The following is a 24351-nucleotide window of genomic DNA, read 5'->3' as shown; positions in this document are numbered from 1 at the left end:
AGGAAACGAGATTAAGGAGAAGAGGAGAAATGAATAATTGAAGATTAATCAGGGGCAATTCAGAGTAATCTGAGACTAATGAGGGCTGCATTTCGGCACATAGGAAGCTGAAAGGAGAGAAGGAGAGCCCTGCTTCCATATCACGGGGGTTCGTGAGGTCTGCAGAAGAAGCTGGAATTGGAATAAGTAGCATCAGAAGTAGAGGCACTTGTGGCTGGCGAGAAAGAAGTGCCAGGCTGGAAGAAGCTGAGGGCATCTGGCTTCTGGCTCCTTCCTCATGCTCTGACATGGAGCAATGGGTTATGGATTGGCAAGGAACCTACAATTTAGGATCCTGCTGAAAATCTTCTACCTCCTCCCAACAGTGGCTTATGGTGAGTAACATGCTGGGAGCTTTTACCAGGGCAGTTGTAATGCAGAAAGAATGTGTATATCGAAGATGGGAAAACAGCAAAGTACCCACTGGACCCTTCACATTGAATAAATTTCCCAGGGTTGGACCGTGGGTCTGTCTAGTCAAGAGCTATGTCCACACCTCCTTTGATATTGCAAAATCATCACCTATTTGTTGCTGTATTTCCATATGTAAATGAGTCAATCCAGTTGTGAATGACAGCTGTAGCTCTTGGGGAATTCATAGTATCCAGTGATGTGTGGATGCAGCAAAGGTTTCTGCTTCCAACAGCTTTGGTACTTCTAGGAAACTTACAAAATAGAAGATGGAGGCAACAGCCCATTGTTTGTCTCCAGCATTTAGTAGTTTGAGATATCTTGCCTCTGAACATGGAGGTTCTATTTATCAAAGATAAATAGAATTTGTCTAATTTTTTTTTAAGAGCAAGCTGAGCTTTACTAGGTAAAACGTTGCAATTATTTTCTGTAGAACAAGCTTTTGGAGGCAAGCATTCTCCTTAATAAAAAGTGCAAAGATACTTTTGCAATTCCTTCCTCAATAAACACTAAAGTTCATGGGCCTTTTTTGCCACAACCGAGCAGGAGGGCTGCTGTATTAGAATATAGAAACTCTTTGACGTGAAGTCATTGTGTGCACTTGTAAGGAGCTGGAAGTTCCAAGGACAGAATTATCTAGGTTTGGTTTTCTTTGGATGAGTGAGCATGAAAGATTGATAATGATAATAACATAATAATAATATTCGATTTATGACATCTGCCTTGTTTGGTTTATTTACAAGTATAATGTACAAGTTTACAAGCACTGGTACAAGGGAGTAGCCAACTTGCTCCCCGACTTCAGTTACCTAGAGAAAGAAAGCACACCTTACGGTGTTTCGTCTTCAACTAACTCACACGTGTTGGTTTGCTTTATGTTCCAAAGTCTTCATGAAATGTAGTCTGGGCATTTTCTACCGGGAACAATTCCAAGGCATGTGTGGGGCCGATTTGAAAAAGGACCATAGTACATGGGAATAGGGGGCTTTAAGTCTTCTCCTCTGTGCCATTTTCGTGTCTTGAAACTGCCCTCCAGAAAGGTGGCTTTCCAGGCCACATAATACTGGAAAAATGCAATAGGAGGAAATCTTAAGCCCGCCCCCTTTCTGTCTGCTGTGGCCCTGATCCAAATCAAGTTCTTATGTGCTGGGAAACACGGAACTCCCAGAATGGTGACCACAATGATTTGTGAATTGGCCCTACTGTCCCACATTCCAAACTGGCTTCCCAGTTTCCTATCAGCTTTTTAACAGTCTGCTTCTGTTTTATGGATCTTTGTGATGCTGCTTATGTCCAATGGTTTGGTTTTTAATGGCTCTTTTTAAATATTGTGATTTGGTTTTAATTGGAACCTTACTTGAGCAGGACTCTGATGAGATGGCATACTGGTACCCTAAATAAATAAATGCCTGCTCCATTCCTTGGCTGGAATGGTGATACCTCCAGGCTCAGATGGGCATTTGAACAAAAACGCGACCCATCTCCTAGCTCCCATTGAAGCTCCCATCTTCAGTCATCAACAAACTCCCATCAGGTGTGAGACTTTAGGCAAATCATCACAGTAGACCCCTTTCACAGTATTCAGACAGCAAACCTACGATAAGGAGTCGAGTCAACTATCCAGCTTGTGCTATCCTGACAGGTAGCATCTGTGCTTTCTTTAGGTGTTGCAGGGCTGAGCCCCTGGCATAGAAAACGAATGCCAGGCATGATCTGCACTGGCACAAAGCAAGGTGCCCTGTGGCTGCAGAAGTGAAAGGAAGGCTAATCCAGGGCCCGTTTGTTTCAAGAGCAACAGAAGTAGATGGTATATTATGTTGCGTGCCACAGCAAGAATGCCATTGGGTGGTGGAGAGTGATTTTGTTTTACATCTTTATATCCTTTGGAATGAAGCAGGAAAGAAACCAGATGAATGAATGAGGAGTAAAGCATTTGAATTCTTCATAAAACCTGCGGGTGTTTCTCTCTGGGAGAACCCCTGAGGCCCAGGCAACCCAAGTTCTCTGCTCCCCCTAGGTCAGCTGCTCCCTTTGGAAGATGCCAAGTATGAGGAACATGTGGTCAAAGGAGTGCGCGATCGCTCTGTGCAACTCCTGTGTGGCGACGTAGTCCTGCCCATGATTGTCTTCTGGAGCTTCACCAAGCTAGGCTCCCTTATTCCCAGGGCTGTTGCCATCAGCAATGGCCTAGAATCCAAGGTGGAGAAGGCAGCCGCCATTCTGGGGGACGTGACCTTGAGGAACAGCACCTTGGAGATACAGAACCTGCAGATGGCCGCAGAAGGGCGGTTCATGTGCCAGGCGCTGTACGAAGAAGAAGAGGAGATAAAAGCAGTTTATTTCTATATTGAGCTCACTGTCTTGGGTAAGTCAATGTGTCTGAGGGGTGGAGGGGTTGTTCTCGCAGTGAGAGCCAGCATGGTGTACTTGTCGGACTGGGGAGGGGGTCAGGGGGTTCAAATCCTCACTCAGAGCTTGGCCACAGGGATTTTCATACCATGGCCAGAAACAGTCTGGCAGCGAGGCTGCAGGCGGGTCTCTGGTTGAGGCATTCATGGCAGGAGCTCTGAGAAATACATCATTCCCTTTTGGAAGGCCAGGAGGCAAGAAGGAGAAATCTCCCAAGAGAGACAGAGGGCGAAGCTACAAGTGACGAATGACACTTGAATGGCAAGTGAACAGACTCACGTGTATTCCTCCCTGTTCACTTGCGCTCCACTTGATCACGTAGTGATCATGGAGCGCAAGTGAACAGGGAGGAATACACATGAGTCTGTTCACTTGCCGTTCAAGAATCATTCGTCACTTGTAGCTTGGCTTAGAGACAGAGGGGGAGTTAGGACTGGAGGCATTCCCGCCTTAGACAAAGAGAAGCAGCTTGCTATCAACAGAGTTATATATACACGCAAGATGGGTAGCCGTGTTAGTCTGTCTGTAGCAGTAGAAAAGAGCAAGAGTTCAGTAGCACCTATAAGACTAACAACATTTATGGGAAGGGTACGAGCTTTCGTGAGTCACAGCTCACTTCTTCATCTCTGTTAGTCTGAAAAAGTGAGCTGAGACTCACAAAAGCTCATACCCTACCACAAATTTTGTTAATCTTATAGGCGCTACTGAACTCTTGCTCTTTTCTATATATATATACACACAGAGAGACATGCAGCACCCCCAGAAGGCATGCTGAGCTGCCTATTCCATCATCCACAGGGCACCCTGGGAAACTGTATCCCATGTTTCTTGTGTGACATCCAGAGAGACAGCCCTTCTGTATACAAGGAGTTCTGCGGATAAACTTTCGAAGGCGATGGTTGCCTGATCTATGTTTTGCTGCTGGGGTTGGTCAAGCTCAGTTGTCAAATACTCTTTGGTTGCCAGGGGATGATCTCTCAGAAGCATGCATGGGCAGCAGCCGTGCATTGCCAGCTCTTCCAGGCATTCTGGAGTGACTTCCTTTTAAATCTTTCCCATTTTATGAGCTTCAATTTGTATTTCCAGACTTTCTACAAACCAAGGGCCGAAACTAGACAGGATGTCATATATTTCTATGACTGGATCTCTTATCTTGTTGTATTTGCTGGTGTAGCCTAGTGGTTAAAGTAACTGAGTTGCAATATAGCATTTCACTGGTTCAAAATGCACTACTGCCATGAATTCAGCAGGGGGCCTTGGGTGAGCTCTCAGCCCAGCTCTCCAGCTGTATTGTGGGGATAACAATAACACTGACTTTGTTCACGGTTCTGAGTGAGCACTAACCTGTCCAGAAGAGCGGTATAAAAATGAACTATTACTACTACTACTACTAGCAACAGAACCCATTGTAAAAACAAATACAACGGACTCTAGCAGCAAAATGGGCTCACAGCTGGTGGAGGCGGTGGGAAGGCCACATGGGGAGAAAGCCCCTCGCACTGCACCTTCCTGCCAGCTCCACAGGCCCTCAGAGGCCTGCCACTGACCTCTGACTTTTTGTCCTGGTGCAGGGCTGCAGTGCGCCTACGCCAGGATAAAAAGTGAATCGTCAGGAACACAGCTTGGTTTTTATATAGTAGGATTATTATTATTTCTTTTAAAATTAGGGCAGCGGGCCCCAAAATTTAGTTGGAACCATGGTGCTGGCCATGGAGAGGCTAACCTCCATCAGTACCTGGAAAGTGGTCTTGCTGGGGAATTCATATTGAAGGTCTCTGATATCTCCTTTAATTTGGCTCACCTGTGTGTAAGAAGAGGCTGCCTTGAGTCCACGTGCCTGCTACAGTGCTATAGTAATTACTGTTTGTTAAAAAGTTCTCAAAAAGCCCTCTGTAGCCATGTTGGGAATAAACACAGGGGAAATGGCAGTTAATGGAAGAACAGGCACCAAAAAAAATCCTATATGAATGTTTCATTGCCAATGCACAATGCCTCTGCATTCAGAGCAGCGATGAATACAAAACAGAGAATCCTTGCTGTGTGAATGCAGTCCTCGGGAGGAATTCAGTGCAATCTGGATTCTATGGCTATCTGGATAGGGCAAGCTCAGGTCTATGTTTGGTCTCTTCCAGTTCCTGTTTCCAAGCCCTTCCTCCAGATTAACAATTCAACACCAGTGGAAGGCATGCCAGTACTGATGGTGTGCACTGTGAAAGAGGGGACGCCTCCTGTTGAATATTCTTGGCAGCGCCACACTAACCGGGATGGCCTGGTGAATGTCACAGAAGCTGTGGGCAGTATGATCAATGTCACGTCAGCTAACCGGACTCAGATGGGGTGGTATACCTGCACTGCCCAAAACGAGGTCAATAGCCAAACCAGCGACAGGATGTACCTTGATATCATCTGTAAGTAACTGCACAGCCAAATGTTCAATTGCGCCTCAATTTGTATGTGACTTTATGTTCTCCTATGCCTGTGAGTCTCTCTACATGAGACATCTGACACATGAGGAAGAACACGCATCAGGAGATGCAATGTTAGCTAGGAAGGGTAGTTTAAAAAGACAGAGCCGGTGGCAGGGCAAAGGCTTTGCTATACACTGAAGCTTTGTGAAGGGGCTGTGAAATGCCAGAAGGGAAACTTCAGCCCACTATAACCTCTCCAGGTCCAAGCCCAGCTCTGTAAGGCTGCTCCAGCCCGTTTCCATTCCTCACTGTGCTCTGATTGTGATCCCACACAGTTTTAGACTGGAGAGGTGAAATTGACAGAGCCTTCCAGGAGGCAAAGATGAAATTAACAAACCCTCCAAGGAGCGATCTCCGCTGGCTCTGTCTTTTAAAACTACCCTCCCCAGCTAACATTGCATCTCCCTACATTTGATGAACACGCACCAAGGCGTCTTGTGTAGAGAGTCTCAAGATGCCAGTGGAAAACCAAATATGAGGCACCTCTTGAAGCGTGTGGATGGATTTAGATTGCTCTTATAGGATTGGGGCTGAAAGGAGGGGGATCAGATGCAAAGGAGGACAAGACCAGGATACTAAGCATCGGAGTGCTGTTTTTAGCTGTGTCCTCTATAGCAATAGAGTGGCAACATTATCAGTTAATAAGGAATACACACTACTTTCAGGCATAGCGAGTTGCTACTTTTCATCTAAAGGATACAGGAGGAGCAAGGCCCAAGAGGCAAACAGAATCTATCCCCATGATGTGATGAAACTCTCCACATGATCTTGGACCTGTCAGACTCCTTTAGCCTAACCTACCTCAAGGGGTTGTTGAGAGAATAAAATGGGGAAGGAAGAACCATATACACCACTCTGAGCATTTTGTTATTGGAGGCCCCTGTCTTAAGTTTTGTCCTTGATCTTCTGTATAGATCAAGGACTATTTTAAAAAATAGTTCATTGTTAGAGTCCAAGATGTCTGTGCCTTCAGTTTCCCAAAATGAGGAATCCAAGAATTCCAAGTAGCTGTATGTAGGAGTTCTGTGTAACCCACAATGAAGAACAGAAACCTTGAGCAGAAACCTTTTAATATTACTGTAAGAATTGCTCTATACTTTGTTTTCAATTTTCTCTTGAAATTGTTTAAGGCAACAGCTATTGATTGATTGATTGATTGATTGATTGATTGATTGATTGATTGATTGATTGATTGATTGATTGATTGATTGATTGATTGATTGATTGATTGATTGATTGATTGATTGATTGATTGTCCACCTTTCTCACTGAGACTCAAGGCAGATTTACCTTGTTTGACTCTGCTGCTCTTTGAATCCAAAGTTTTGCCTGCTCTACTGATTGTTTTTTATGGGATGAAAATGTTTGCTTTGATGAGTTTGGAACTCTGATGCCATACATGTTGTCTTGTGACGTCATGACTGTCTCAATCATTGAACCAGTATTCTCTTTCATTATTAAACACTCTGTCCTATAGATGGGCCCGATGAGCCGGTGATCAGCGTGGAGCCATTTGCCATTAACCAACATGGCTTCTCAGCCAATGAGCAGGAAGAAGTGATCATGACCTGCCTGGCTTCTTCTAATCCACCTAGCCACTACATTTGGTTCTACAACAGCTCTCAAGTCTACTCTGGCCAAAAATATGTGATCACCAGGATCTTACGGACTCAGACAGGCACCTATACCTGCCTAGCTCAGAACACCCACCTGAACACACGTACCCAGACCACGATTGTATTGACGGTCTACTGTAAGTAATTCCTTTCCACGTGTTGGGCATGAGCCTCTGGCATGTGCTTTCGCACCTCCTTTCTCTCTGTCTTCTGCATTTTATTTTCTTCCTCCTTCCTGCATATTGGCCCTCTGAAATAGCTGAAGAAGAGTTTGAAGAACGTCCAAGAAATGTTGTGTAGAACATCAGGGGGAACTGATGGTGATTGGTGCATGTTACTGAGATGTTTTCACCTTTGATGGTCAAAACAATGCTGAGTTCCACCTAGCATTGCAGAACGTTCAGTATGCAAAACTAAGCTGAAAACAGAAGGGTGGATATCATGTTCTTTATCTACTATATTTGCTGGACTTTTCTGTGTATGGTACAAGGCAATCTTGCTGTTCTTTCTGGTCAGACTCTTCTAATTTGGCTCTGTTTGCAAAAGAGGAGTGGAGGAGGGAGAACAGAAGGTATTATTTTTCTGTTTGTGATGCATTTCAGTTGGTGGTGGGGTTTGCAGTTTAACCAGTTTTTTTAAAGGGAAGGATTTTTTTAAAAACAAACATAACATGTGCTGATCCAAGACTGTACATATCTGCTCTGTAGACTTTTTAAGATAAACTGAAATGACTTTTTTAATTCAACGACTGGAATAGAGGCTATCTTGGATCTCTCTGTGAACATTCAAATATTTTCCAGTATCAAGGAGCAAACAGCCCCCAATAAGGTAATATACTACTTAGTGGGGTAATGTACCACTAAAGTACATTACCCCACTGAGGTAATGTAGAATATATGTGGCGGAATGGTACAGGTATTTTTGAACTATACCATCTCCAGCAAAGAAATCTTCCTTGCAAATAGCAAACTCGTCCATCCTAGATATTGATAGCCTCTAAGCATATCCTAGATATTGCTAGGGAGGTATTTTGATGGTGGAGAATTCAAATGTGAAATTCTATCCTGTGCAGTCTAAAAAAGGATATGCTCTATAAAAGTTGAATGTGTAGCTAGGATCTTCAGTAGTATGTTGGTAGTCATCTTAAGTACATACAATTATGTTTGGAGTCAAGGCACCACAGACCAGAACAATGGCAAGAGAGAAACATTAGGCCATCACATGGTATGAGATGTTCACAGTGGTGGAATTCCAAGACAGCAAACAGCCTACAAAAAGTATGAGATTCCCAGTTGGCCATTGACATGAACACAATCAGAAGAAATTTGTGTTGCCTGGGTTGGGACAGACAACATATTTAGTCATCCTTCCATCACATTTCCCAAGCATGGAACTCCATACCAACAGGAAGTGGACAAGTTTTTTTTCCCCCCCTGGCAGGGTCCACGTGCTTCTGATGTTTGTATGACAAGCAACCGTTCTGCAGGTGAAGCTTTCCCCAGGATGCATGGTCAAGGATGAGAGGAAAGCTGCACCTGCTGAGCTTCTGGCTGCTGTTTTATCAAAAAACGCAGAAGAACTGAAAGCAATTTTAAAAACGGGCAGCACTGCTGCAGCAGTCAAAATTCAGCTTGCAATTGCATGGGGAGATCTAGTAAACTTACGCTTTTGGAACTTTGGATTTAATTTAGCTGGAGATTCACAAGGATATTCGCAGGTGGCTCGGTTAAACTACAGTTACATTAATTTGGCTGCTGCAGCCAAACAGGCAAGGATATGATGGAAAAATGAGTAGAAAAGGGCAGCTAGAATGATCAAAACATTGGGGCATCTTCTACAGGAGGAAAGGGCTAAAAAGTGTGGAGCTTTTTAAAAAAATGACTTAAAGTGATATATGTTCAAGGTTTATAAACATCTGCATGATGAAGTTAAATAGAAGCTGATGAACAATAGGCCGAGGGAGTACTTCTTTCCACAGTACATAATTAACATGGAGCCCATTGCTGCATGATGGTATAGCGATAAAATAACCACAGGCTTAGATAGCTGTAAAAGGGGGCTGGACATATCTGTGGAGGAGAGGTCCATCAATAGTGATTAACCAGGATGGCAAAATGGACCCTCCATGTTCTGAGGCAGTGTATCTCAGAACATCATGGGGGGTGGGCAAGAGCAGGCCATGCCTGCGGCCTTTGTGGCCTGCTTGTGGGCTATTTGGGGGACACCAAGTCCAAAGGAAAGGACCAACATACTGGTATCAAAGAAGGGCACATACAGAGACTTCAACAGATGAGTGAGATATGACATAGGAAGGGCACAGAGTGACTCTAGTTTGTCTTTTCCATTGTGCTACAAAGTCCACATCAGGCAACAGGCCCCCATGATATCCTTGGAGTTGGTAATTCCTCGTTGCTTTTGATTCCATGTTTACCCCTCATGCACAGATCTGCCCCAAGGGAAGCTCAGCTGTATGCCGTTGCCGGCCACTAATTTCCGAGACCTCGCCTTGCACTGTTTGTGGCAGGGTGGGTTCCCCCCGGTGCAGCTGCGGTGGGTGAAATCCAAAGCGGAAGAAAACAGCACAGCAACGGCCTCCAATGCCACCCAAATCCTTCGGGGTGTGGATGTTCGGAATGGGAGCTCGTACACGTGCCTCGCCTCCCACCCTGCGCTTAGAAAGGATGCTGTGTGCCGAACGACTGTGTGTAAGTGCTGACTTCCTCCACCTTTTAGAAAATCTTCCTGAATCTGCATGCTGAAACACAGACCTCTTTGCAATTTCATAAAGTCTTCATCCTGCTTGCATTTCTTCCTGAGTTTAAGGGAACTTCCATTCAGCAAGAGGGAGGCAGGGATAGCCAACATTTCATCCTGAAGGCTTCTGCACCTTTCCCAGTTGGTAAAAGGTAGCCTGTGTGGTGGAGTAGTTAGACTGGGTTCCAGTCCCCAGTCAACTGTGCTTGAGCCAGGCACACTGTGTTGGCCTAACTTACATCACAAGCCCGCCTGCCCTTGTAGCTTTACTGTCAATATGATCCGCACAACGATGTCACTTTGGGTCAGCTGGAACAAGGGGGGAGTTTTTTAAAGTTTAAATTGTCCTTGGCGAAAATGGTCACATGTGGCCCCGCCCCCTGATCTCCAGACAGAGGGGAGTTTAGATTGCCCTCTAAACTCCCCTCTGTCTGGAGATCAGGGGGCAGAGCCATCGGCCATGTGACCATTTTCAAGAGGTGCCGGAACTCCATTCCACCGCGTTCCTGCTGAAAAAATGCCCTGGAGATAGGTAAGTATTTGCTATTTTCTAAGGATCAAACCATTATTAAAGGTAAAGCTGCAAGGTCTGGTTCAAAGGTTGATTCCCTTTCCCTAGAAATATACTTAACCCTTTCATTACCACGTATGCTTTCCAGAGCAGCATAACAGATGGAAATCACGACCTTTCCCCTATCATCACATCTCCCTGCTGGAAAAAAGATTCACCTGTTGATTTCTGCCTGTTAAGTTGCTGTTAAAGATACAAGGTCTTTCTTCATCACAGAAGGTGACATCTCTGTCTGCAACTTCCTCTCATCTACTCTTTGTGCCGTAGGGGTTCCTCGTGGAAGCCCCACCTGTTCAGCAATGGCAACGAAGCAGAACGAGTTTCTCATGATGACCTGCGACTGGGCAGGAGGACTTCCCCAGATGACACTCTGGTGGCGAGACTGGCGTGACCATGTGCTGGGGGTGCTGAAACAATCCCACAATATCCTTGTCCTGAAATCCAACCGCACCCTTGGGGGCAAAAGATTCACCTGCGTGGCAGCTCACCCACTCCGGGCAAAAGCTGCCGAGTGCCACGTCCGGTTGGGTAAGTGTACGCGTCTTTATTTTAAAGGCCTAATTTTGGAAGGGGTTTCTTGGGTGGGTTACAATAGAGGAAAACCACACAACAGCCACAGCGCCAAAGGGGAAAGTCTCTGGCTCATCACCTAAGGCCTGGTTTCCATGTGATGCTAGTGGACAAGGAAGACACATCTGGACAATCGTTCAGCTGTTCAGCTGGGACGCTCAGCCTTGTTGTGTGCAACTTGACCATTCCAGATATCCATAGCCTGTACAAGTGCTGAGTGCCAATGTTACACACATAGCAGAAATGCAACGCGTAGCAGAGTGGTATAAATGCATGAATGGGGTGGTGGAATGGCATGGTATAGCACAATCTCATCAGCTCTCAGACACTAAGCAGGGTTGGTACTTGGATGGGGGACCAGCAGGGAAGACTCTGCAGAGGATGGCAATGGAAAACCAGCTCCGTTTTTCCCTTGCCTTGAAAACCCCATGCTAGGGTTTCCGTAAGTTAGTTGCTACTTGATGGCTCACACATACATACATATAAATGCATGAAACATCTTACCTGCCGGTATTGCTTTGAACTCAGGCCTAAGAGGGATGCTAGTGAGAAAATACTGCTCTGGTGATACGGTTGTTGCTGTCCTTACACAGCCTGGGGTGACCCCAAGGGAAATAGTCTCCCCTACTACCTGCAACAGGAAACTGATGGGATTCGTGTAAATGTGTTCTTAGCATTCCATCCATTGAACAGGTCTTTTTTGTTTAAAAATGTCTCCCTCTGGCCCAGTTTTTCTATAATGTTTTTGTCACATTTAAATGCTCACAGCCAGCCTTAGATCCAATACCCCATGTAAGAAGTGTTTTACACATACACACTCACTCCTGTTGAATTTTTAAATACTTGATTTTTAAAATAATTACATATGGGACCCATTTTATAGTGCATACGGCCACACTTTGAGAAAGAGATAGACAAATGGGAGGCCAGTGAAAATGGTCAGGGGTCCAGAAAACATATCCGGCATGGAAAGGTTGAAGGAACTGAGTATGTTTAACCTGGAAAAGTGAAGAGGAATTTAATAATAGTCTGTCTTCAAATATCTAAAGAGCTGTCACATTGCAGAGGGCAAAGACTTCTTCTCTGCTCCTTCAAAGGGCAAGACTAGTTCTAAAGACCATCAGGAGAAACTTTCTAAAAGCAAGAGTGGTGTGAAAATGGAATTAATGGCTTAGGGGTGGTTTGGTGGTCTTTCATTGGACTTCAAGCAGAGGTTGGTGGTCTTTCATTGGTCTTCAAGCAGAGGTTGGACAGCCATCTGTCAAGGATGCTTCAATTCTGCATTTCCTGCATTGAATAACAAGTAGGACTAGAGATGGGCACGATCCAAAAAAAATTGTCGATCCAACTGATCGTGGATCAGCGCCGGTGACGATCCCAACTAAACGATCCACACCGATCATCTCCCGTTCCCAATCTGTGGATCGTGGATCGTAGAGGCCAAAGCGGGGCGTGCTGCTATTCCCAGCTATGTGGGAAGGTGGGTGTTGGAGGCGGCCACCGGGCCTGGCGGGCACAGGGAGACGATGATGAGCCGCCTCCCCTCAGAGGGCAGGGGGTCTGGCCGCTCGCTGGCAGCACCCCCCATGTGTCTGCCCGCCAGGCCAAAAAGGAGCACGCTGGCGAGAAAAGAACGGTGGGTGATGCTGGCGGCATCTGTGTTTGTGTTTAGCCGTCTGTGTTTGGCCGTCAGAGCTGCCTATCAGGGTTTGCAGGGATGAGATTGGAGTGCCCATGGCTACAGAACACCCCCTTCCCACTCCCTACCCTGGGTGTCTTCTCCCAATTGGTGACTGCTTTGCTGCTCCGTGGTTGGAAGGAAGCCCTGCTGATCAAGGAAAGCTGGGCTTCCATTCGGGTTTCCAGGGCGACAGAAGGAGGGGAAACACAGCTCAGGCATTCCCCTGGCTCCGTTGCCCCGGGAATAGATTACTGGCGCCTGAGTGTCGGGCTTCCCGATCCAAGCATGATCCAGCCCCAATCCAGCCCCCTCCCGATTGCTGGGTCGTTGGCCGTGGCCGATCACGATCCGCTGAGTCACGATCACGCGATCGCCATTATCGTGAGGTTTTTTGGATCGTAATGCGGATCATGCCCATCTCTAAGTAGGACAAGACTGCCCGAAAGACCCCTTTCAACTCTACAGCTGTCTGTTTATCCTTCTCATATGATACATTTGCATGCTGAGTATATAAATCTGCAGTTGTTGGCACAAAGCCTTTTTTAATTTTAAGAATATCTGAAATGTACTAATGTCAAGTTCCTCACCATTGGGTGGAAGAATAGCCTTATATTGATATCTCCAGTCCTCTGGTAAGTACTGTGTGTTTCAGCTGTTGAGTGGATAGCTGAATAGATAGCCCATGACAAGCACTGTTTGAAACAAGTACCCTTCAAGCCCTGTGCACCAGGCTGTTGCCTGCCTGGGTAGACTGCCAGTAAACCCAGCCCTGTAAATATATTTCCATGGCCACAAGCCCAAATGCGTAGTTGTGTGTTTCTCGTTGTCTCATGGAAAGAGCAAGCTGCTTTTAATTTAAACCTAGCTTAGTTCGCCCAGGTGATCAATACCAGCAAAAGCTTACAAGACATTTCCAAAAGTGTGCATGCTTCTTCCATTCTTCTGATGGCGGCACATGTTTTGTTCTTTGCCTGTTGCCCTGGATTCTTCCAGAAAGACATCTGGGAATGTGTCTGTGGGAGACCATCACATGACAAGGATATATAGGTCTTGGAATGATATTTGTCATCTAGAGAGTCTGCCAAATTCTACCTTGAAATGAAAATCAATTTGAAAATTTCAGTCCTGTTAATGTGGGGAACTGCCTTCTAAGATTGAAAGCAGATGTACGAAAATCTTCATTGCTTTTTGGTCAAACATGCTATGTTCACTCAGCATCCATTGTTCTACCATGGAAAGAATATTCTGAATGTGTATATTATCATACGCAAGAGCTACTATTTATGCAGTCTTAAGCCTACAAGACCCATTATGCAGTGTGACTGTGAACAAAGTAGATGATGGTGCTTGGAGGTTGCCTTGAGCACAATGACTGGTGTGAGCAGATTCTCTGTAACTTGATTTCCTGTATAACGAACAGAATATGGACAGATGAAGCAGCACCCATTGCTAATTTTGCAGCTATTAAAGAAAGGGGTGTGTGTGTGAGAAAGAGAGAGAGAGAGAGAGAGAGAGAGAGAGATAACTGAGGGCCATGTCTAGCCTTATACATAAACATCATACATATATATATATATATATATATATATATATATATATATATATATATATATACCCACTGCTATTTTGCAGCTATTGAAGACACGAAGACACTGTGACAGAGAGAGAGAGAGAGAGCTAACAGCTCTAATAGCTGTAAAATAGCAATGGGTATATGTATGTACGCATGTTTATGTATAAGGCTAGACATGGCATCATTTTTTAAGTGTCATTCTGAAAGCCCTCTTGTTCCCCCACCCCCCACAGAACCACCCAAACTTGTGGTAGAGAGAGCCAAAATGTCACTCTTCGAAGGCAACGAGGTCCAACTTTCATGCCTCCTGCAAGGGGCTTATCTTGGCTCAGAGGTCTTCTGGTACAACAACAAGAACCAGGTCATTAGAGCAGATGCTCAGAAATACAAACTGCAGCAAGAGAATGCTTGGTTCAACTTGACCCTCCAGGACACGGAGTGGATGAGGGACAGCGGAACCTACCGCTGTGCTGCCCTGAATGCTGTGGGCAATGCCTCCGCTACCATCAACGTCCAGGTGAAAAGTAAGTAGCTGTGTAGAGGGAAGTGTAGTCCACTGTGGATGGTGAGGGGCCAAGGAGAGCTGGGAAAAGTTGTAGTGATATTCAACCCTAGCAATGTTTCTTATCAGGGCCGGTTCCAGGGTTTTGTAGGCCCTGGGTGACTGAGTATAACTGGGCCTCCTTTCTCCTTTGTCAAAACCCCTTTCTCCTCTAACCACACCCCTTCCATTTGGCTCCTCCCCTTTGGCTCTACCTTTTTTTAACCACCCCCTTTTCCATTTCAGCTTGCTTACTCTGCTAAAGAGAAATTATCCAGATTTTTGCTTTCTTGGTTACCTTTTATTATTTTGTGTAACACAATATAACTTAGAGGTGTAACTTTACACGAAACCATGATTTTAGTAGCTTAGCTGTGGGTAAGCACGACCATCTGAACGTGGTCTACTCACCAGGATCTGAAACCATGATTTGAAATTGGTGTATTAATCACAATTAATCTTAAGTACGGTTGTGCATGACAAACATGGACATCTCCAGTGCTGTCGTCACCACAGTACTTTACTTTACTTTATTTGGTATTTAGCCCGCCCTTCCCACAAGCGGGCTCAGGATGGGATATAGCAGTCATAAAGTACATAATTATATAAATACAATTAAAATCATATAAAATCATCTTCGTGGAGGAAAGAATGAAGGCAAAGAAACCAGCATTTCTTAGGCAAACTAGGATTTGAATTATCATCTGCAAGCCAGTTCCCAGTTTTACAAACTAACTGCAGTTTAAAGCTTTCTTTCTTTGTTTCTCTGTCATGAATTACATAATGTAAGTCAGTGCAATCAATAGGATGAGGAGACATTTCATGCAGTAAACAATATAATAGGACCAGGATTGCAGAAACCTGAAACAAGGTCCAAGTATTAAACATGACATGTTAAACAATGCAAAAGATTGTATGGCATAATTAGGAATACAATGTAGTGAACGATAAAGATAAAACATATAACAACAGCTAATACATATTAATAGCAGGGGCCACAGTCCCATTCCCTTTATTGAAGCGTCTTCCACAATCATTCTGTTATAGTGTAGCCCTGTTTCCTTTAAAAAATGCCCTCCTGAACAATTCTATTTTATGTAGTTCACAGAAAGCCCAAAGTGTGGGAGCCTCCCTGATCTCCTCAGGCAGGGTCGCTACAGAGAATGCATGTGTACAGGCAGTTGTTGATGTTGCCCATTTGCAGGGTGGCACCTGCAGAAGGCCCTGCTCAGATGGGTGAAGTTGTTGTGGTGGAGCACGGGAGGAGAAATGGTCCTGCAGATATGAGGGTCCAAGGCTATGATGGGTATTGTATAAGATGGCCAGTACCTTGAACTGAACATGGTAACTGATGGGAAGCCAATGGGATGAATGAAAAATGGGTGTTATATGCATGCTACACCTATCTCCTTATAGGCATTCTGAGCTGATGTTGAGGAAGGTCCTATATATAGTACATTTATAGTAGTTTCTAGTCTTGATGTACCCTTGGTGAAGATCTTAGGTAGCCACTGCCACTGGCCAGAGCTGCTTATTTAAGGTAGGGGGCATTTTCCAGCCTAAACTAAGTAGGAAGAGCTTTTTGTGGCTGCATTCATTTGCTTCTTTAAGAGCAATGCTGGGTGCAGTATAACCCAGTATCAGCTCTTAACTGAGTCAGCAAGGGTCAGCTGAACCCCATCGGAAGTGGAAAGGACAAGGTCTGAATAGAGCCTAAGACAGAATTCTCTTATCTGGAGGAGCTCACCATTTCTCACAGGTTAAGAGACTGAGCAGAGAGCCGCCAAATTAGGGTTACCATTCTTCAGTAAGGGGAAAGATTTCTGGTTAAAGGGTGGGGGACAATGACAAAATATACTCATGAACACATGCAGTCACTTGGAAAAATAAAGAGCATTTTAAGCATGCTTGTTGCTGATAACCAGAAAGATTCCAGAAGAATATTCACATATGGTCATAAACATAATGGTGAATGGGAGAATTACTCCTGGAGTTCTCAAAACACGCAGTTGCCCAAATGGCATACAACTGAAACAAATGCAGTAGCAAAAAATAGTGATATTATCACCAAAAACATGACGTTGTATAGAAGTATGAATTTCAACATGTAGAACTTTTCTTCCTGCCCAAATAACCTCCTTCTGCACCACAATTAATCCGCATCATCTGCTCACAAGGAGCCAGAAATGCACAGTACGATTTACAATATGTAAAGTTGACTCAGTCAAGCTGGGATTGAATAGAGACTATGAATGGTTATCTCATTATCAGAAGTAACTGACTTCCTTAACAGAAGCAAACTGATCTCCATATCAGAAACTACTGTTTGCATCTACTCCGCCCTCCCCTCTCCACCTATATATCTGACCAGTTTCTTCTTGCCCTCCATGCATCTGACGAAGAGAACTGTGATTCTCGAAAGCTTATGCTACAATAAAGTTGGTTAGTCTTAAAGGTGCTACTGGACTTTTTCATTTCAAGAGATGCAGCTTTTTCTCTTCATGTGAAGCAGCACCTTCCAAAATTCCCTCTTCTCTGAGATTATTAAAGATGTAGAAGATCTGTCCTTCCCTGCATCTAATCCCCTTGTATCTAAAGAAAGGAAATTTAACTGTTGAAAGCTCATACCCTGAAAATCTTGTTGATCTTTTAGGTGCCACTGGACTCAAATCCTGCTGTTCTACTGCAGACTAACATAGATACCCGGCAAAAACTAACCCCCTTATGTGGGAGTAAAATGAAGGCCATTGTTGAGGGTTATATCCATGTATGAGTTGGCATGCTGGTATGCAAAAGGCAAATGCAAAGTGTGAGTGACAATGGTGAGGTGTGTGTACGTATGACAATACCTCTGCAGCAATAATGAGCCATCTCTTTTGCTTTCCGCAGAATACCCCACTCCTCCTAACGTGACAATCAGTAAGCTGATGTATAATCGCCACCGCACAGAAGTAGAGGTTGAGTGGCAGACCCAGGGCCCGGGTAACCTGACAGGCTTTGTGGTTCAGCGGACGGAAGCTAAGAAGGCCTCCAAGAGGCAGGCAGTCAGCATCTGGGAAACGGCAGCCAGTGATATCGACCCTGACGTCCGTGTCCAGAAACTGGGTGGGCTCGATCCTTTAGTGGTGTATGCCTTCCGGATCCTAGCTGTCAACCACCGCACCAGGGGCCACCCCTCTGAAGTAAAGACACCAGGTGAAGTGGTTAACTTGGGTGGTAGAGACATCCTTGAAGCCCTTGCTGGGAGCTGGCTTGGGAGATGCTATGGTACTTCTATGGGTGGGGTGATGGGTCCACGACTGCTTACAAAGAGGGGTCAGTGGCAACATGCTTTCTGGGTAGCAGGTTCCACGTTCAATCCACAGCATCTCCAGTTAGAAGGTTCTCAGGTATCTGGGTTAGGAAGGACCCTGCCTCATTTGGAGCACTGCTGCCCATCAGTTGCAGTTAGTCTTCTTACATGTGGTTTTGCATGATGTACCAAAGTGGACATCCTGGATTCATCAGTGACCCAACAGGCTATGACTCAGCATTTATTTTATCATTTTTTTATTTATGTCATTTACAGTCCATCTTTCTCACTCAAGACACTCAAGACAGATTACATAGTATGAGATTAGCACAAACAATGCCATAGGGTAAATAAATGCAAGTTTACATTAACATTAGCAAAAAATCTGATACATAGATGAAGAAATGCTGAAGCAGAGCATAAGCAATTCTAAGACTGATATTAAATAACACAGAACTACCCAGTAGGATCATACTTAAAGTAACAAGCAGTACACAGGAGCACATACTTAAAGCAACAGATAGGCAGTTTAATTAAATTAACTATGAGTCAGTGGGGTTGTCACAATGTCACAACCACTGACTGTGGTTGGTTAGAGTATGTCAAACCAGTATTTTAAACCATAGTTTGAAGTTGGTTTATTAATCACAGTTAGTCTTTTAAGTATGGTTTTGCTTGATGAACGAATGTGAGCATCCAGGTTTAATCCTGGCTTGTTCCCCAGTGTTGTTTTCACTGGAATGCAGGCAAGAATACCTATGGGTGTCCATGGAGGAAAGAGGGAAGATGATGAACTTAGTATTAGTTGAGGAAAACTAGGTTTTGATTAATTGATTGATTGATTAATCAGTGGTCCAATGGTTATCATACATCCATGCTGATGGCCAAGAGTCTACAATGGACATGATTGAAACTCATTTCCATTTTGTGTCCTGCCAAGGCAATATACAAGCAATAAAGGCCAACTAGTTAGGCCAGAATAAAATCTGTGTATGAAAATAACCTCATATGCAAGATGATAGGACATGAAATACAGTTGTTGCCGTCTTGAAGGTAACAGAAGATCCAAACTGGACAGGATGAAAGGGCATGTTGGCTCAACTTCAACTGGGAAGAAACCATTCCAGAATGATACTTGTCATCTCTTGAAGGGGGATAGTCTACATGCAACCTCATTCTCCTTTGTGTAGACCAGTCCTTAGTAGAGATGGGCACAAACCAGGAAAAAACCGAACCATGTGGTTCGTGGTTTGTCAAATTTCATGAACCATGAACTTTCACGAACCTGCCCCTGGTTTGCGAACCAGTTTGTTTGGTTTGTGAAAACGTCACTTCCGGGTCAGAAAATTGTCACTTCCGGGCCAGCAGAAGTTCACTTCCGGGCCAGCAGAAGGTCTGCAGGAAGTCCATCCCCTGTTGCCTAGGAAACTGATTGATTGGCACCAAGCTATCTGCAGTGACAAACCAAAAAACGAACGAAACGAACCAGCCTAAAAGTTCATGGCGGTTCATCAGAAATGGGATCTGGTGAACCGTGGTTTGCGAACCACAAACCGGCCTGGTTTGTGCTTAATTTTGGTTTGTATTTCAGTTCATGCTCATCTCTAGTCCTTAGTTGCTTCACTGGGTGCTCCATGGCTCACAAAATGTAGTGGCATTTCCAGACAAGATCAATTGACTTAGTCTGGAATCGTTCTCTACAGGACTGCGCTACTAGGTACAAAAATCCCATAAAACCTGCTGAATCCTTAATGATTCACTCAATAACTTCTTGGCAATAAGCTATCATGAATGTGCACATCCCTGCTCTATTTCTCTTGGTAAAATTCAGGCAACTGTGATAGAAGTGATAGAATTTAGCCAAACTAGGACATTCATCTTGCATTTCACAGAAGTGCTTATCAAAACACAGCAGTGCAGGAACGGCAGTTGTTAGAGAGTGGCTCCCACAGATTTCATGCCCGATTGCTAATCATTGGTTTGGTGTAGGTCAATTGCCATTTCCTTGTAAAGGTAACTTCAAAATGGTAGCCTTCAGGAGTCCTTGTTAGAAGTCAGGCCCCATTTCCATTCTTTAACCTCTACCAACTACTATGTATGCAAGGCTAGTGTTTCAGTACCTCATTGGCTAAGGTTCACGTGGGAGGAGGGAAGCTTCAACGCTTTTCAGATCCCCCTAATGTTTTATGTAGTGGCTATTTATCTAATCCGTTCCCCACATCTGGCTTGTGGTGGTGGTTCAATGCAATAGGTTGGAGTAAAGCCAGGCTGGGTGAAAACAGACAGAGAGGGCCAAATTGGAATATTACTGGAATGACCAGAAAGAACCCGTGTCAGCAATTGCTTCTCCCAAAGCATCTGCTTTGGGTCTCTCTGTGTTCCATTTTGCTGCTGCTGCTGTTCTTCTTCTGCATTGTGGCTTAGCTTGCTGTTCTTTTCCTGTATTGCTGTAATGCATGAGGCTGGATTTAGACTTGTAAATCCAGGCAGTGCGGGGTGCTGCATGCCATTCTTGGGGCAGGGATTAGATTGCAAGGGGCAAATTATATCTGATGGGTTTTAACAGGATTGTCATTTCTCTGCCCCATCTTCTCTTCTTAATTGCATGGTTTGGTTAATCCTTCCTGCCGCAGATTTTTTTTCTTCTGGGAAGCGTACTCCGCCCTTCTATATAATAGTTGCCACTGGGCCCGTTGCGAAGAAATCCCTTTCCTTGCTGGCTTGGTTCCTTCGAGAACTGCTGCCTGCTATTTGACTGGGTGTGACGAAGGTCGGGCCTTGCTGCCAGATCTCCTGCCCACAAAAGCAAGAAGATTTCTTTAAACAGGAGTGGAAGGCTGGGGCATTGAAATCTCAGGATTCTTGGAAGCCTATGGCACTCAAAGGGATGCATTAGCGAATTCACCCATTTGTGTTTTCTCCCACACAATCCCAACCTGGTATGCCAGTTTTAGTGATTGGGAAAAGACAGCCTGACATTTTGGTTTAATATCATGTGTTTGACACAGTGGGAATATCACACAGGAATGTGTGCACTGCAAACTGGTATAGATTTCATACCCTTTAACTGTCATGGTTTCCCAGCATGCTTCACAGGAGCTGTAATTTCATGGGCTTGATCAGTTCTCTAGTCCACTTCATAAAACTATAATTCCTACCGGGGAGGGGAGTGGCTATTAACCCAGTTTAAACCTGTGTTGTAGATGTCATCAAGGCACAGTTATAGAGCCACTTCCTACATTCCTAGAATGGCTTCGGAAACTTACCCTATTGCAGAAGAACAGGAAGGGTCTGTAGGGCACTTTTTCTTTTTACACAGGTGGTGTAAGATTCAGAAAGAGACAGCATGCATCTCCCTCATGCAAGTCCCTCTCTGAATGTTACACCAGCCCTACAGAACAGGAAATAAAACTCAAATGGAGCGGTCACAGCAAGCATTAAGCCAACCACCCTGTAGTTCTTCATCCCAGCAAGTCCTATATCTTCTTTCATACAGGCTAGGATGGACTCATCTGCAATTAATCACACCACATTGATGAGGATCAGAGAATGCATCTCTTGTAAATACTACACTAAACTGGCTCTTAAAGCAATATAGCTTTTGCTTACTGCCTTGTTAGTGCCAAATGACCAGCGATTGGCTCTTGTCTCCCATCTCGAACCATAATTAGGAGTGTGGGGCAGATACAGGTGGGTGGAGGCCGTTGCACATAATCGAGGGAACTCAAGAAGCAGAGCACCGTTCTATATGCTTGTGCTACCCTGAAAGAGACTTGGGAAAATTATATAGGTCACGATATACACAATCATTTGCCCCAAGGCATCAGTTGAAAACAGACGCCCTTTTCAGAGCCACTGGTTGACCCAGGAATAAAAGGGCAACTGGTTTCTGGAACCTAATAATCCTGCTTTCTGCTGCCTGGTACTCGCCGTGCATTCTGTACTGTTTGACCCTGCTGGGACCAGGCAAAAATGGGCTGCCTGATCTCCCCATAAGGATCGCAGCTGTGGCAACAAGTCCGGGTGCAGCTCAGGGACAGCTTTAGTAAGGTGCAAAACCAAAACGAAACGCTCAAGAAAAACAAGCAAACTATTTTCTTGGAAAAACTGAGGAGATTGAAAACAGATGCGGAGCAGAATCCTCGGGATCCCTGGCAGGAGCAAGAGCAGAGTTTATGTAAAGCCTCATTGAGGGTTTCCTTAAGCAGAGAAAGAGTCCCCCGAAGACGTAAGCGCTGTGCAACATTCCTATGCAAGAAGTTTGGCCTGCGCCAGTGAAGTTTTGTGTACAAATATTCCAGGGATGCTGCTGAAATTCTCCTCATCTGAATTTCCCTTGGATTTTGGAGCTTTGTTACTTATTTCCAAGGTGGCAAAGTTGCATTTGGGGTTTCGTTCTGAATTTTTGCACAGACTACCATGCATGCTTTGTTGGCTGCAGGCTCCCTCAGTTGGTTTGATCCTTGGTTTTGGTCTCAGGCTCCCACCCAGAATGAGGCCTTTGACAACAGCCAGGAATCTCTTTTAGGAATCTTGTAGCCTGGGAGAGGGTATTGTGTGCAGTCTTCGCAGTATGCATGGTCACCATTTTCTGTGAACAAAGTAACAAGCATATTTTCCAGCTCCAGTAAATGTCATTGGAAATGCTAAAAAAAAAAAAAATCCCCCTCCTCCAGTTTTTCCATCAGATGTACCAAAGCTGGAGAACACACAAACTGTGTACATACACCGCAAATACTCTGACCTAGATAGTCCAGACAAACCTGACCTCATCAGATCTCAGAAGCTAAGCAGGACTGGCCTTGGTTGGTAATTGGATGGGAGATCTCCAAGGAAGACCAGGGTTGCAGAAGCAGGCAATGGCAAATCACTTCTGTGAGTCTCTTGCCATGAAAACTCCACCAGGAGCCGCCATAAGCAAGCTGTGACTTAACAGCTCTTTCCACTACCACCACACCCCAAGTGGTGACTGCATGTATTGAGAAGATCACGTGTAGTGTGCTGTCCCAGTATGTGAGCCAGGAAAGCCAAAATTGTAATAATTGAAAAAAGCGTTAGAGTATAGGGAATCATCATAACACAGGCCCCGTGGGATCAACCAAGGCTTTGCGATCAAGCCGGTGTAATAAATTTTAAAAATAGATATTTATACCCTGCTTTTCTCCCCTATGAGGACCTAAAACTGCTTACAACATTGTTTCCCTACCACCATTTTGTCCTCACAACAGCAGGCTGGTGAAGCAGCTAGGCTGAGAGAATGGGTGACCCAATGAGTTTCCATGGCAGGGATTTGAAGCTGAGTCTCCCAGACTCTGGTCCGAGGTCCCCAGCGTAATACCCATGGGTGCCATAGAGCCCACTGATACCTCTCCTAGTGCCTACCAAGTGCTTTTAGACAGTGGGCATAGCCAGGTGGGGGTCTTCTGATTGGTCATTGGAGATCTGACTGGCTGTCAAGATTAAAATAACGTTGCTTCGGCAGCAGCGGTCACTGCCATATTGGTTTTATACTCTTTCTCACTACTCTTTCTCAGTGTATTTTTAAAAATTACTCCATTTGTCTCCTGCAGTTGGCCTCTCTCTCTCTCTCTGTGTGTGTCTGTCTCCTGTGGCAGCCACTTTGTGGTTGTGCCCACCACGCTATATCAAAATACCAATGGTGCCCACAGGCCCACAAAGGTGGGGACCCCAGTCCAACACTCTAACCGCTACACCGTACTAACTCTTCAACTACTACTGACTAATGCCATAAGGCATTATTGATTTATTTACCAAATTTGATTGCCCAGTTTGAGGTAATGGTTATATTGTCAGACTAGCATCTGAAAGATCCAGGTTCTAATTCCCACTCTGCCATGAACATGTCCTGCCGGGTGACCTTGGGTCTCTCAATCTCTCAGCCTAACCTTCTTCACACAATTGTTGTGAGGATAAAATAAAGGAGAGAATAAAGGATATCTCTGCTGTAAGGTGTAAACTGGGGTACCAGTAGCTAAATAAGCTGATTGCCATCTTCTCCCACTGTTTATTGATTTGTCACCTTTATAGGCCCTCATGTCTATTCACAGAAGATCTTTTGCATCCTGCTCTGAAGGGGGCTTAGCCCCACCCCTGCCCAGTACCAGGAAAAAGGTGATGTTAAGATACTGGGTTGAACCTGCGGTTGGGAAATTTGTTTGTGTTTAGAAAATTGCTGTACAAAGGAAGCAACGTAGAGACTACAGGCTTTCTAATCCCCTCAATTCTACATATGGAAATAGGGGAGCACACACAACCAGGACTTTTTTTCTGGGAAAAGAGGAGGTGGAACTCAGTGGGTTGCCCTCGGAGAAAATGGTCACATGACCAGTGGCCCCGCCTCCTGATCTACAGACAGAGGGGAGTTGAGATTGCCCTCCGCACCACTGAGCGGTGCGGAGGGCAATC

General features: G+C 44.8%; 1 protein-coding gene across 1 annotated transcript in view; it reads left to right on the top strand.

Annotated features, from left to right (window-relative positions):
• The first annotated feature begins 295 nt into the window (after positions 1-295).
• VSIG10L2 (V-set and immunoglobulin domain containing 10 like 2) overlaps positions 296-24351 on the top strand; it is a 30895-nt gene continuing 6839 nt past the window's right edge. The window contains exons 1-8 of the mRNA XM_054997349.1: positions 296-374; positions 2468-2815; positions 4992-5267; positions 6805-7080; positions 9388-9648; positions 10536-10796; positions 14326-14616; positions 17523-17828. Coding sequence (XP_054853324.1) covers positions 296-374; positions 2468-2815; positions 4992-5267; positions 6805-7080; positions 9388-9648; positions 10536-10796; positions 14326-14616; positions 17523-17828 — 2098 coding nt within the window. The remainder of the gene's footprint in view (positions 375-2467; positions 2816-4991; positions 5268-6804; positions 7081-9387; positions 9649-10535; positions 10797-14325; positions 14617-17522; positions 17829-24351) is intronic.

Source organism: Eublepharis macularius, chromosome 14 (genome assembly GCF_028583425.1).
Source record: "Eublepharis macularius isolate TG4126 chromosome 14, MPM_Emac_v1.0, whole genome shotgun sequence".
NCBI lineage: Eukaryota > Metazoa > Chordata > Lepidosauria > Squamata > Eublepharidae > Eublepharis > Eublepharis macularius.
This window is presented reverse-complemented; position numbering and strand designations above follow the sequence as displayed.